Below are 14,582 nucleotides of genomic sequence, written 5' to 3' on the forward strand. Positions count from 1 at the left end.
GCCTTTCGGGCACAGCAACATCACCCCGACCTGCCTACAGGCAGGCGAGGGTGCAGTGCCAGGGAAACGGGGCCGGCAGCCAGGCTGGCTCCTGGTGGGGACACAGGCGGGTGGCCAGAAAGAGCCCTCAACCCAGCTACGGCTTCCAAAGGAAGGAGAGTCTCCCGTTCCTTCTCGCGGCACAGTCCCGCGGCCTGCTCCCCTCCCTGCGCGGGAGCCAGGCCTGGCCCAGCCAGGACACATGGGACCCAGGCCCAGCCGTGCCCTGGCGGCAGGAGCACCCGGCTCGTGCGGGAACCAGGCTGGAGGGCGACCCTGAGACCCCGCAGGGTCCCTCCCTCGCTGCTTCCCAAGAGCAAGCGGAGGGGTGTGAGGCCACCTGCGAGTTCCCCAACCTTGCTCAGCAAACTGACTCTGAGACCAGGACACGGGCCACAAGGCCGGGGGTGAGGGGAGGACTCACCAGCGGCTCAGGCAGTGGAGCCACAGGGCGTCAGACGAACGGGATCCCAGAGGACCCTGTGAGTGCCCCACCCCCGGCTCTGGCCACCTGCCCACACCCCCAGCCAGCCACCAGGGTCAGAGCAGCACCCAACCTCAGCTCAGCAGACCCCCAGGCACAGATGAGGGCCACTACCCATTCTGACGCAAACGTGCTCCGGGCTAGAGCCGGGACCCCGGGACCCAGTCAGTCCCCGCCTTCCCACAGGTCCAGGTCACAGGGCTCGCTGCCAAGGAGCCCCAGGCCCCTGCCCTCCCATCCAGCCTCGGGCTCCACAGCTGCCTCCTCGAGGGTCTGAAACTCCAGGACCGAACACATACAACTGGAGACCCCGACTCGTCCCTGCAAAGCGCCGGCTCTCCAGATACTGTGTGACTAGGCGGCCCCCTGGCAGGGCTGGCACCATAGGAAACACTCCCAGAGAAGCATCTCACCCCGCGCCCAGTAGCTGCCTCTCCTCCTAATGCAGAGGTCCCATCAGCGTGGCCCTTATTGGAGGAACTCAACATAAACACGCAAAGGCAGAGGCGACCACCCCTCAGCCTGGGGCTCAACCTAGACAGGCACCCCCGCTGCACTGCCCTCTCACCACCGACCGTGGACAATTTGGTAAAATAAGCACTACTTCCTGCAGGCGTCCAAGTCAGCACGTTCCTAAGACAAAGCTAAGAACATTTAGAAGCAGAGCACACACATGTCCCGTCACCAGGAAGGAGGGCATGCAGGGATCACTGGATGGTTTCTGCTCCATTTGCAGCAAGAAGAAAAGCCGCTATTTCTCTGTTGGATAAGCCTATGATTTTCTTTCTAAGCTATAGATGTAGTTTCCTAAGTTGAACAAGTAACCCAAATTCCCCTAGTGTTCACAGCTAAAGGCCATTCATTTGTCCTTTACAGAATGTCTGGCTGAACCCCACCGGAACCCATACCCTTCAGCCGCCAAAGTCCATGAGACAAAGTTAACAGGGGTTTTACATTATCCCCCGATTTCATTTCAAACTGATTTCCCAAGGCCACACAGCTACTAGCTCCTTTCCCCAGATAAGGGTTTTCTGATGGTGGGGAGGACACGGCCTCAGTGCCAAGGACCCCAGCGCTGTGGAGAGAGGACCTCGGCGTGGGGCACAGCCCTGGACGCGTGCCACGGGGTGCGCCTGAGCACCAGCAGCTCGACACCGACGGGGACGCACATTTCCACCACCGCTGCTGGAGTCCGAGATCATGAAACAGTCAGGTTACGCAGAACACCTGCAGAGGCGCACCCCGCGGGGAGCCCGCAACAGCTTGTGTGGCCCGTGGGACCGCCGCCCCCGGCAGGCATCCGCACCCGACCTCTGGGGGCACGGCGACCAGCACCGCGTCCTGCCCACGCGGCATCCAATGTGCCCTCCCCCCTCTGGCCCCACCACGCACGCGTTCACCTTCTGTGTCAGAGGTCAGTGCACCCTTGACACGGAGATCCAGGGAGTCCAGCGGCACCTCCATGTAGCCTCCGCCGTCACCAGGCGCCGGTGGCTCCGCACTGCCCGAAGACGACGCGAAGGCTTCAGAACCTGCGATCAAAGGTGCTCATCAAACGGGGCGGCCGGGCCCACATCACCCAACCAAAGGCGCGTCATCAAACGGGGCGGCCGGGCCCACATCACCCAACCAAAGGCGCGTCATCAAACGGGGGGGCGGGGCCCACATCACCCAACCAAAGGCACGTCATCAAACAGGGGGGCGGGACCCACATCACCCAACCAAAGGCACGCTCATCAAAGGGGGCGGCCGGGCCCACATCACCCAACCAAAGGCGTGTCATCAAACGGGGGGCGGGGCCCACACCACCCAACCAAAGGCACGCTCATCAAACGGGGGGCGGGGCTCACATCACCAGCCCCGAGGCGCAGAGGCTCGCCAGCCACACAGATCACACACACGCGCGTGCAGAACATACAGATGCTTGCCAGACACACAGATCACACACATGTGCACGAGAGACATACAGATGCTCGCCAGCAACAAAGATCACACACACACACGTGTCATATACTCTCCAGACATACAGATCACACACACGCACTTGCAAGACATATACTCACCAGCCATGCAGATCACACACACACACACACCACACACACACACTTCTCCTGCCTGGTCCCATTTCCACTCAAGCTCCCCGGGGACGGGGCAGCCGGGTCAAGGAGAGCAAAGGCACAGACACATGGAAACGCCTTTCTCTACAACCTCATGACCTGGATTAAGTTGATAAAATAATCTGAAGACACAAGTAGAAACACTGTACACACATTCTATGTTACTTTACAGCAAGAGAAAAGTCGAATGGAAGGTTTGAAAGACGAGCTGTTGTGCGGCAGCTGAAGACGCCCCAGACACACAGCGTCACTGGGAACCCGCCCAGCTCAGGCAGTGGGCTCCAGGATCCACAGGGAAAGGCTGGAGGGAATGTCCATCCATGAGAACGGGGTTTAAGGAGCCCCTCACCCACCAGAGGGTAACGCACTCTGAACATGCCAACGAGAGGCGAGTGTGCAAGTGAGGAGCCGTCAAGGGGTGGGGAGGTTCCTATCCACATGACCCAGGAGGCCACCTGGGTATCGGTCATCATAAGGGCATCTCACTGAAGAAGCCTGTGAAAACGGGCATTTACACAGCATAGTTAACATCGCCAGCAAAGGGCAAATGCCCACAGTTCACAGACAAGCTTTAAACGCTAGCCATTGATGTTATTTCAATGATGGAATTGAACAGGTATAATACAGAAGTTTGGTATCCAAAGACCCTGAGTCCAGGCCAATCTGCACCCAGATCTCAGGCAGAAAGGAGCTGACCGCCTGCAGAAATCACCACCCACCTGAGGAACCCCAGTAGACTGTGCAGTTTTAAACACTTTACAAAGGGAGTACAATTCAAACTCCTGCCTGAATAAATACTCCGGCAGGCATTCTGCATGCTATACCCCAGATGGTGGTGATGAAGCCTCCACCCCAGATGACCTGTAGTCTTGGGTCTACGATGGCTTCTGTCAGCCGATAACAGAAATACAGGATGTGTGATCTCAGCTGACGATTCGAGGCAGAGAGACAAGGAACCGTGAGTGAAGAAGAGCAGCTTCAGGGACGACATCCTGCCTGGTGGGCCAACAAGCCCCATGCACCACCCGACCCAGTCTCAGAGCGCCTGTATGCGGGGCCGCCAGCGGCCCTCTGCACTTCGGGGGCAGCTCCATGACCTGCTTCCCTATCGGAGAACTGAGGCCGTGCAGACACTGCCCATCAGCAATGACGTGGATGACCCAGTGACGCATGGAGAAGCCAAAGAGAAGTGCCCTCCATGAGCGGGCTCCATGGTGCTGGCCCGCAGGCGGGGACCCCGCAGAGCAGCGCCAGGCCGCGAGGGCTGACTGGGAAGGGGTCTCTGCCGTCACACGGCGTGGCAGGGCCTCCTGTCACAGGCGCTAGTGAGGCTCACCAGCCCTGCTCCGGAGCCCCGCACACCCCTGCTGCGTTCACTCCTCCACAGCAAAGCTGCAGACAAGGCCCTGGGCCACCGAGTCTGAGGTCATTCCCCTCCCAGTCAGCCTGAGACAGAACCAGCCGCCAATCAAGGGGGCTGACCGAGGGGCTGAGCACCGCTTCGTGCCCCAGGACACCGAGGGCAGGACCCAGGCTGTGGGGCAGCGGTCAGCAGACGGCCACCCCTCGGGGCCTGCGGGCGGGAGACCACTGGGCAGCACCCGAGTAGCTCTGACAAAGTCACTCCTGGGGCTTTTGTTTTCTTAACAGTGGAGTCGTCCAGGTGAACGAAGCCCTGTGCAAAACCCCAGTATGGAGGCCCGTCCCCACCCAGGCGCGCGGCTCGGTGGTACCTGGCACAGAGCAGGGCTTCTTTCTACTCCTCCGCCTTCTCTTCCGCGCCGGCTTGATCCAGGGGCTTTCAGGCTTCCCCTTCCTCTTGAGGAACTTCTTCTTGATGCTGGACTCGGAACTCTGGGCAGCAGGGGCAGGGACAAAAAAGCAGAGCGTGGGCTCCGGGCGCGGAGGCTCCGTGCTCCTGCTGTGTGGCCACCACTCAACCGGAAGACCCCTCTCACTCCCAGACGTGCCCTTCCAGGTCACATTCTCAAAGATGCTTATGCTTGTCCCTAAACATCACTCCAAGCCCGGTTACTTGAGTTTCAGCGCAAAAAAGAATAAATCGGAAAGTTCTATCAGGAACTAAAGAAGCTCAGTAAGAGAATCCACTGTCAATCACACGCACCCGTTCGCCTCGCTCACGAGAAAAGGGACAAAGCCTTGGTGTGCTTCACGTCTACCTCCAAATGAGCCAGAACCCAGAGGACAAGAAGAGACTTTCATTACTTATGACATGTCAAGATTCCTGAGTGTCTGCATCTCACACCTCCACGTAGACAGGATCTAACTGCCTCGAGCTGGACAGACAGAAAGCCGGCCCACAGACCACACCGCCAAGTCCAACGCAAGGGTCTCGTGGCCCCGCTGACCATGGATGAAGACACTTACGAGCGTGTGCTCACAAGACCCACAGACACACTACGGTGGTTCGGTGCCTTCGGACAGCCGCCTGGGAGCCTGAGCCCTGGAGCTGGGCCCCCAGCGCCCTGAGCCTCGTGGAAGGGCCCAGGGAAGAACGTGGGCTGCACTGCCCCAGGGCCAGGCCCAGGGAGACACGCTCATCGCCACAAGGCCACTCTCGCGTCCCCCTCTCAGCCCCCACGTGGCCACTGTCTCCCTCTCAGAGACCCCGCCCTGCCCTGACAGACACGGCCACGAGCTCACCAAGCCCCCCGCCCCCTGCAGCCAAGCCTCGGAGCCCGCCCTCAGCTCTGAGCCTCGCCCAGCCTGGCAGTGCCGGCGGCTCCTCCCCGGACCCCCGTCGCCCACCTGCCCTGAGTCCCCTCCCGGTTCTGTGCTCGGGCCGCTCCACGGGGCAGGACCCAGGGCTCGCGCACGCAGGGCCCGCATCACCCGCGCGCGGAGGTTACCAGGTCGGACTCGTCCCCGTCCTCCTCCTCGTCCGCGGTGCCGGCCGACTCCTGCTCCTCTTCAGACTCACCGTCCACCTGAGCAGCCACACGGGGGCCCGAGAGAGAAGAGAAGCCAGTGAGACCTCTGGGGACAGGCACTCTGACCCCCCTGCTGAGGGGCGGCTGGGGGCACCTGCGTGCCCGCTTCACACTGAGGGCCCAGCTGGAGGGCGGCCCTGGCGTGGAGGAGGGCATCAAATGTACACAGATCAACGCACGTGGCAGACAGCAATTAAAAAGGACCAGAACACTCGGCACAGATGAAGACAGAGTGCAAAACCAAGCCTGCCCCCCCCAGGGCCCAGTCTGGCCCCGGCCTCAGGCCGCGGCGAACGCTCACCCTTCCAGGTGGGCACGTGCACCCTCCTCCCGGAGGCAGCACCCAACACGCTTCTCTGAGTCACCTTCTTCTAACGAGCAGTGTGTTGCAGAACTCCTCCCGTCACAGACCGAGGTGCCCGTGTTCACCGTCTCTACTTGCACGGTGAGCCTGAAGCCCAGGTGCACCCGCGCCCCTCTCTGTCCTGCACACACGCCTACTGTGGCTCCTCCAGGGGCCGCAAACCTCCACAATCCCACAGGACAGCTAAGAGCCCGGACAAACAGCATACACGGGCTCCCCCTGCGGCCGGCGCGCAGGGTGTGGGGCGCCCACAGCCCCGAGCACCCCCAGCGCTGCCCCTCTGTTCCTCCCTCCGAGTCCAGGAGGCCACAGCCCTGGCCCATATTTCCCCTGGGTCCCTGCTTTCTAGTAACTGTGGGAGCTACACACACACAGGAGAGTTCTCCTCTGTCTGCTAAACATGCTATCAACGTTCTCCTACCAAGTCTTATGGGCTTTGCTTCTCCTCTTTCTTTTTATATAAAACTTCTGAGATTCCAACTGGACAAGTCAAACTTCTCCATTTCCCACTTCATGGCTTCTGGGTTTGTGACTTACACCAGAAAGCCTCCACCTAAGATTAGAAAAAGTGGTTTCCAAAGCTTTTTTCCCACAGTTGAATATTTTGTGTTAACTTTTTTTTTAACTTTTGGCTGCACTACACGGCACGTGGGGTCTTAGTTCCCAGCCAGGGAAAGAACCCTCGTCCCTACACTGGACTACCAGGGAAGTCCCTGTGTGGACGTTTTAAGTAACAGCTTCTCTGATTTAGCATTCACCTACCCTTGTACACAGTCAGTGGTTTGAGTGTGTTCAGAGCTGCGAGACCACCACCCCGTGTGTCTGGAATAGCGCCCACGTCTCCTGTGCCCCGTGACCCGCAGCTCGTCGGCCTCCACTTTGCCGGCAGCCATCCTGGGAACGTTCACTGAAAAGCGCACGGCCTTCGCCCACAGCTGGAAGCCCAGCTCTGACCACAAACTGCCGAGCTGCGGGCGGACGGCAGGGTGCCTGCACGGCCCCACCGCACCCCCGGCCTGCCAACCCCACCCGTTTCCGCCGTGGACACCCCCTCACCAGCCGAGTTTAAGGATAACGTGGGGAAGGGAAATCACACAGGGGATCTTCTCATTCAAACTGCGGGTCATTCCATGAACGTGTGTTTCTTTAACCCTCTCTCATCAAAGCTGTACGACTTCCCCTTACGGGTCACAGACATCTCTCGTTAAGTTTACTGCTAGGTGCTCTGGCGGTGTTACAGGATTACAGCCAACTCTGGGGGTGACAACGGCGCTGTGTTCCGAGTTCTCACCCGCTGAGACCCGCCTCAAGACCGTCGGGGGAGCAGCAGCCCCCGCACACAGGCTCGGCCGCACGCGCAGTCCTGCTGACAGGCTGTCCTCACGCCCTCCGGCTGGCAGGACCACCCACACTCAGCTAACTGGCTACAGCGGCTGCTCAGCTGGTGTCCTTGGACGTTTTAGATGATTATATTCTCGGCAAACTCTCTCCCTTGTCCTTTTAAATATTAGTGCTCCCTTCCGGCGCCCACTTCACAGCTCTGCAGCAAGAACGACCAGCTCAGCGCGCTCGTGTGAGGGGAGACGGGGCCACTGCTGCCGCTTAGTCACTAAGTCGTGTTTCACTCTTTGAGACCCCGTGGACTGCAGCCCCCCAGGCTCCTCCGGCCATGCGATTTCCCAGGCAAGAATACTGGAGTGGGCAGCCATTCCCTTCTCCAGGGGATCTTCCCGACCCAGGGATCACACCTGGGTCTCCCGTGTAAGCAGGCAGCTTCTTTCCTCACTGAGCCACCCGGGCAGCCCTGACAGAGGCTATCCGCACCTTCTCTTCACTGGTGTTTGTGATGGTTTAAAACTTCCACCAACACATACGGCTTTTTCCTGGTATCTTTAGTCAGCTTTATTTAAATATCTTTAAGTTTCACTGGACAGTTTTTTATGTTAAAAACAGTGAGCAACGGAACTACTCACTAAAATGGGCAGATTAACAACTTCTGAAACTCCTGCCACATGACTGTCAAGGGAGGAGTAGGGGTCAGTGGACGAGAAGGCACACAGCAGCCGCAGGGACAGGCTGAGGCCTGGAGAAGGGCAGCGAGGGCAGCACCGTGGCTGGCGTCCGGGACGCAGACAGATGGGCGCCTGGGGGACCGCGGTAGGCAGAGGCCACCCAGGGCAGGGACCCCAGGCCGCAGGCCAGGACACCAGGGATGGCCGCACCCCCTGCCCCGCCCACCCAGTGCTGAGAGGCCAGGGTGCCGAGCGTCAGCCACCAGTGAGGAGCAGGGGGCAGCATGCTGGCCGCGTGCACAGGGGCTCCTTTCCTACAGATCGCTCTTTTAAGAAGACCAGCAACCACACAGATGAACAGCTGAGTTCCCAGCAGGCATCTCACAAGAGAAGGCGTCCACATGGCAAATGCTCCAGGACGCCCCCAACCTTCTCGGAGGCCAGGAAACGCAAGTCAGAACAGCGGCGTGGATGCGCATGTGGGGCATGCGCCCCCCGGCGGTGCGTGCAGAGCACACAGTGGCAGCCGGGCTGGAGGGGGCAGCCCCCCCATCGCCCCCAGCGCCCTCCTCCCCCAGAGACTCCGCAGAAGAGCCAAGGGCTTGGGGACAGCCGGCAGGGAACACAAGCATGGCGAGGCTCCCGCAGAGGAGAATGAGAAAGGCGAGGGAGCCCCAGAGCCGTGACGGCCCCGGAGGGTCTCGGGGACCCCGCGCCGCCTTCAAACACTGTCACACAACAGTAAAAACGAACTAACAGCACAGGTAAATCCCACAGTCACAACTGAGTAACCAGCTCCACTCAGAAAGAGGGGTGCCTCTTGCTGCACCGAAGCCCAGAGCAAGGCCGAAGCGGCCCCATCCTGCAGACTGACCTGCACCCTGGCCCGTCCACGTGGCAGCAAGCCAGACCCCAGGACAGGGCCTCCAGCTCCCGCCCGCCCCGGGACCCCAGCAGGCCCTGGGAAGAGCCCCCCATCCTGTCACTCTGAGGTCGGACACTGAACTTGGCGCTCAGCCAAGTCCGTCTCGGAGCCGGCCGACGCGCCTCTCGTCTCCCCGTCTCTGGAAGGGCCGCACGCAAACCCACCGCAGTCTGCTACCATCACTGACCTGTGTGGACCCGCTCCCACCCCCTTACTTCATTTTCCACATTTCCTTCTTGATTCTGCTTTTATTTGTCTCCCTAATTCTTTTATTAGCTTGATACTCATTTTATTTTTTCCCCTTTGTATTAACATCTAGGCAGTGTTATTCAGCGTCTAGATTCTTTCTGGAGGAGGAGAACTTCCATCAACACAGAGAATCCAGAGACAGACTCGAACCCAGGCGCCACGTGGATGTGACACGGGCGTTCTCGTCAGCAGGGAAGTGACGACTCCGCGGACTCTGCCGGCCCCCCAGGGTCCGGCCTCACCTTCCGCTTTACCAGCTTTACCGAGATGCAACTCCTCACCATACATGTGCCCACTTTGGCTCACCTCACATTTTATCACAAGTTCTATATAAATCAATTACACACAAAATATTAAGCCAATGAAAAAACAGAAGATAGCTTACATCAAAGTATTCAAAATCGCCAAGGAGAAAGGCCTGTACGTTGTAATTAGAATCCAGAACCCAGAAATCATGCAGAAGCAGAGTAGTGTCCCTGAGCTCTGGTATCACAGCCAAGGCTGACAGCACAGTCCTTCAAGCCACAGGTCAGCAATGCACTCACACCACGCTGCCCAGGCCACAGGCCAACAGAAAGGGGGTCGCAGAACAAGTCCTGACGGCTAATGACCGTGAGGAGCTGCCTGGCCCGCTTGGAACAAAACACGGAGGCGCGGGGACACACAGACGCAAACCCGCCCCTCCCAGCGCGCTGTAGCCAGCGCCCTGGCGACGACCACGTCCCCCGCCCAACCAAGGCTGAGTGTCTGAGTGTCCCCTGTGACAAGACAAAATGGCTCGGGAGGGGGGAGCAGGGGGGCAGACAACACCTGCTGAGGGGCCCAGAGCGGCAGCCGGTGCCACGAGGAGGAACCTGGGAACCCAGGGTCCGATCCCACTGCAGGCAGTGGTGAGCGCAGGTCTGCAAGCACACCCTCCAAACACCATTCTAGGGGCCAGGAGGGGCTTCCCCGGTGGCTCAGCTGGTAAAGAATCTGCCTGCAGTACGGGAGACCTGGGTTCAATCCCTGGGTCGGGAAGATCCCCTGGAGAAGTGAAAGGCTACCCACTCCAGTATTCTGGCCTGGAGAATCCCATGTCCACAGGGTCACAAAGAGTAAGACACGACTGAGCGACTTTCTCTCTCTCACACACACACACACACACACACACACACACGCACACACACGGGCCAGGAAACTGCTTCCTCCTATGCTTCTACAGGACAGGGGAAAAATAATAAATGATATCTTAAATGATTTTACAATTTCCTTTAAATCTCTATTGTTAGCATTTTCTACCATTTTTGAATAATTACACCTTAGGGGCTGGGACAACATTTAAAATTTTGCCTCCAAACCTCCTAGACAAGTAGAACTGGCATAAGTGGCTACAACGATTCTGAAATTTAAGCAATATTAGAAAAAGACAAGGGAACATCTCCTTCTGCGTCACTGACTACACTAAGGCCTTTGACTGTGTGGATCACGACAAACTGGAAAATTCTTCAAGAAATGGGAATACCAAACCCCCTTACCTGCCTCCTGAGAAACCTGTAGCATGTCAAGAAGCAACAGTTAGAACTGGATGTGGAACAATGGACTGGTTCAAAATTGGGAAAGGAGTACGTCAAGGCTGTATATTGTCATCTGGCTTATTTAACTTATGTGCAGAGTATATCATTCTTGGCTAGATGACTCACAAGCTAGAATCAAGACTGCCGGGAGAAATATCAACAACCTCAGATATGCAGATGACACCACTCAAATGGCAGAAAGTGAAGAGGATCTAAAGAGCCTCTTGATGAGGGTGAAAGAGAAGACTAAAAAGGCTGGCTTAAAACTAAGATCATGGCATCTGATTCCATCATTTCACAGCAAACAGATGGGGAAAAAGTGGAAACAGTGGCAGACTTTATTTTCTTGAGCTCCCAAATCACTGTGGATGGTAAATGCAGCCATGAAATTAAAAGACATTTACTCCTTGGAAGAAAAGCAACGACAAACCTAGACTGAGTATTCAAAAGCAGAGATATCACATTGCCGACAAAGGTCCATCAAGTCAAAGGTATGGTTTTTCCAGTAGCCGTGTACGGATGCGAGCGCTGGACCATAAGGAAGGCTGAGTGCTAAAGAATTGATGCTTTCAAACTGCGGTGCTGGAGAAGACTCTTGAGAGTCCCTTGGACTGCAAGGAGATCAGTCAGTCCTAAAGGAGATCAATCCCAAGTATTCACTGGAATGACTGCTGCTGAAGCGAAAGCTCCGATACTCTGGCCACCCGAGGCAAAGAGCCGACACACTGGCAAAGACCCCGATGCTGGGAAAGCCTGACGGCAACGCGAGGAGCAGGCGACGGGGCGAGGCGGTTGGATGCCACCGTCGACTCCATGGGCGTGAGTCTGAACAAACTCGGGGAGATACCGGGGGACAGAGGAGCCCGGCGCGCCGCAGTCCACGGGGTCACAGACAGCTTGCTACGACCGAGTGACTGAGCAACAAGACACTCCCCAACTCCAGAGGCTGAAAGAAAATGCTTTACACACATCGAAGTCTATACCCACAGGGCTACTGCCAAGTGCAAAAGGCTAATCAACAAACTTGTACACTTTCAAAACGTCACTGGTGCCAAGAAACTCACCACATCGTCTCTGCCCACCCTTAGCTCAAAGTGACTCGTCAGGCATGGTGTCTCTCTTACACAAAGATGGCCCGGGGTTTCCTCAGACGGAGCTGACACGCGGTGGTGACGGGAACCACGGCTCTTGTCTGCCCGACTCAGACACGGCTGCTGCTCCTCCTCCAGCTCATCCGTCCCCCGACCAGAAGGCCGAACGCCAACAGCCGCTCTGCCCAGGTCTGCTCCTGGTGCCCCTGTGGGGACCCCCGCACCGCCCCGGACGGCGCCGCCAGGACCACCACACTGCACACCCGAGCCCACCAAACACGCCCGCACACGGAGCCACCCCACAGGCCTGTCACAGCTGGGCACTCGCCCCACCGGGAGGGTGGAGCCCTCGCCCACAAGAAGACCACACCCGGGGCAGGTGCCCAGGACACCAAGCCAGGGCCACAGGCAGGCTACACAGGGACCGGGTCAGCATGGCTGCATAGCAAGCATTTACGACGCTGTCCCTGTTACTCCGGAGCCTAGAGACAAGACGTTTACTTCAGGGAGCACTGCCCGAAAGACAAGCACTGCTCTGATGAAAACAGACTGTCCAAAGACCCAAGAGAGACGAAACACAAGAACCGTAGCCAGAAGCAAGCATGGCTTTGTTAAGGCCCAGGAGTGCAGATGTCCTCTAGCCCCTCACCCAGGACTGAGGTCGGGTGTGCGTGCCACCTACCTTCTGGCTGCGGTCAGGTGCCAGCACGCCATCCTTGGAGGCCCTGCCATCCTCAGCGGGGAACGCAGCAGCTGGCGGGCCACCCTGGTCCTCATCCTCATCCAGCTCCTCCGAGTCGTCCTCCTCCGAGTCCAGGTCCAGGCTCTCACCGTTCATGTGGAGGGAGCCATCACTCAGATCCTTCTCAGCCTGGAACAGGGCAGATGCAGCGTCGGGACCCCCTGGCTTCGCCCAGTGGGCATGGCGGGGGCTGCCCTAGAGCAGAGCAGAGAGGCGGAGGGCCCTCCACAGCCTGGCACACCCCTTACCTTGGAGCCCCCCGTGGAATGAGTTATGCTCTTAAACATCTCAATCACCGTCCTCTGCTTTAACACTTTGGTCTTTTTCTTAGGAACCAGGCTATAGGTTCCCATTCTTCGCTTTTTCTTCCGAGATACTGCAGCTGCTAAAACAAAAGGCAAGCAAGCTAAAAAGAAAAAAAAGTCAAAAGGGGACAAGAGAAGAAAAGAAATGCCATTCAAATGTTTTTAAAGGCAGGCTGATCACCAAAACACCATCAGCACCCACAACAGTGTTATGCGTTGCACAGAGAAAGCAGAAAATCCACCACGGATCCCGCGATCTGTTCGCAAGGGAACACCAAGCTGTGCTGAGGGCACGTGCGAGCCGGCCGCACCCGACAGGCAGCAGTCAGACTCCACGACAGCTCAGTGCCCCGTCCCTGCACACGAGGGACAGAGGGTGATCTGGGAGTGGGGCTTCCAGGCAAGTGTGGCAGTCGCGGGACCACGCAGGGGCTGGGAGGGCTTGTGGCCACGGACGCTGTTCTGGGCAAGGCAGCCCCAGGTTCACTGCTTTGGAATGAGGGTTCCTATGATGTTTTCTTTTTGTAAGAAGTTTCAAGGATTATTTTTTTAAACCATCTGAAAACCATTGCTTTAACATGGAGGAGCTCCTCTAAAGCACTGAGAGACGTGCCTTACGTCTAAGTTCTATGAACACGGGAAGGAGACACTGGCGAGACAGACGGCCGTGCGCGTGGGCGCCAGGACACGAGGGCCGTCAGCACGCAGGCCTGCAGGGGCGCCCGGGGAGGGACGATGCCATCCAAGCGCAGGACGGGGTGCGGGCGAGCCCCGAGCAGGCCTCCCAGTGATCTTGGGAGGCATGGCTTGTGCGCTTTGTGCAAATCTGGAGTTTGCCCAGCCCGTGCACCAGGGTTCTCACCACCGTGACTTGAAGTGGGAACAAGAAGGGATGACCTGAAATTGTGAGTGTCCCGAGGCAAGTCTAACATGGACAGGAGGCGGCACAGAGGCAGGACGGGAGGCGGGTTTGAAGGGCCAGGTGGACAGAGGCCGCCCACTCCCGGGCCACACGGGCGCCATCACAATCAGCCACGGCCACGCGGCAGAAAGGCCACAGGCAGAGCAGGGGAGACCTGTGCCCACCCCGAGCAGCAGAGACAGCAGGCTGCGGGAGGATCTGGGCACCAGGCCACATTCACAATCCTGAGCCTGCGGGGCCCCGTCTTCAGCCTGCAGATAAGGCAGAGAAGGAATCCCCTGGGAAACAACTACACTCCCAAGTGTTTCTGCTTAGAGAACTTGTCCTGAACAGATGAGGACATGACAGAGCTCAAACGGAAACAATCTGGACTCTTCCCGCCCCGACCCCTCTCCCCATCCCCTCCCAGCACCACATGGCTTGCAGGGTCTTAGTTCCCTGACCAGGGATTGAACCCGCGCCCTCGGCAGTGAAAGCATCAAATCATAACCACTGGACCATGAGGAAGTCCCCGATCTTAACTTTTTAAGAGAAGCACCAGCTCCTGACACTGTCGCCGAGCCCTGCACACACACGGGTGCAATTTCACAGAGAGCTGCCAGTCTGTCTGGCTGAGACTCTATTATTATTTAACAATAATACCAAGGGGTGGTGAGAAGACAGACTGACCCTGTTTTCTAACCAATCACTGCATCTCAACAAACAGAACATGAGCTCCTGGAGACAAGCCTGGGCCCAGGACCAGGAAGGACAACACGGGCCAGGTCCACCTGGAAAAGGCAGGAAGTCCTCACAAGCGAGGGGGTCATGTTGGAGGACTCAGGA

General features: G+C 58.0%; 1 protein-coding gene and 1 long non-coding RNA gene across 36 annotated transcripts in view; one reads left to right on the top strand and one right to left on the bottom strand.

Moving 5' to 3' along the window:
• Nucleotides 1-14,582, bottom strand: part of EHMT1 (euchromatic histone lysine methyltransferase 1) — a 106,773-nt gene that overhangs the window by 36,291 nt on the left and 55,900 nt on the right. For 14 of the 35 annotated variants that reach the window (XR_014082932.1, XR_014082929.1, XR_014082928.1 and 11 more), the window contains 5 exons: nt 12,779-12,915; nt 12,471-12,659; nt 5,511-5,588; nt 4,374-4,494; nt 1,924-2,055 (listed from right to left, as the gene is read on the bottom strand). Coding sequence is in view for 25 of the 35 variants with exons in the window: in XM_081593199.1 (XP_081449325.1) it covers nt 1,924-2,055; nt 4,374-4,494; nt 5,511-5,588; nt 12,471-12,659; nt 12,779-12,915 (657 nt within the window). In the remaining 10 variants the exon portion in view is untranslated. Of the gene's footprint in view, nt 1-1,908; nt 2,056-4,373; nt 4,495-5,510; nt 5,589-12,470; nt 12,660-12,778; nt 12,937-14,582 lie in introns of all 35 variants that reach the window. The other 21 variants (XR_014082937.1, XR_014082936.1, XM_081593204.1 and 18 more) reach the window with 6 other exon arrangements.
• LOC145546434 (uncharacterized) lies at nt 2,345-10,381 on the top strand. Its single transcript, XR_014082945.1, has 2 exons — nt 2,345-6,036; nt 9,212-10,381. It is a non-coding gene; the product is annotated as an uncharacterized LOC145546434 (long non-coding RNA).

The sequence above is a fragment of the Giraffa tippelskirchi genome, chromosome 4, assembly GCF_054371585.1.
Source record: "Giraffa tippelskirchi isolate mGirTip1 chromosome 4, T2T-mGirTip1v1.2.pri, whole genome shotgun sequence".
Taxonomy (NCBI): Eukaryota; Metazoa; Chordata; class Mammalia; order Artiodactyla; family Giraffidae; genus Giraffa; species Giraffa tippelskirchi.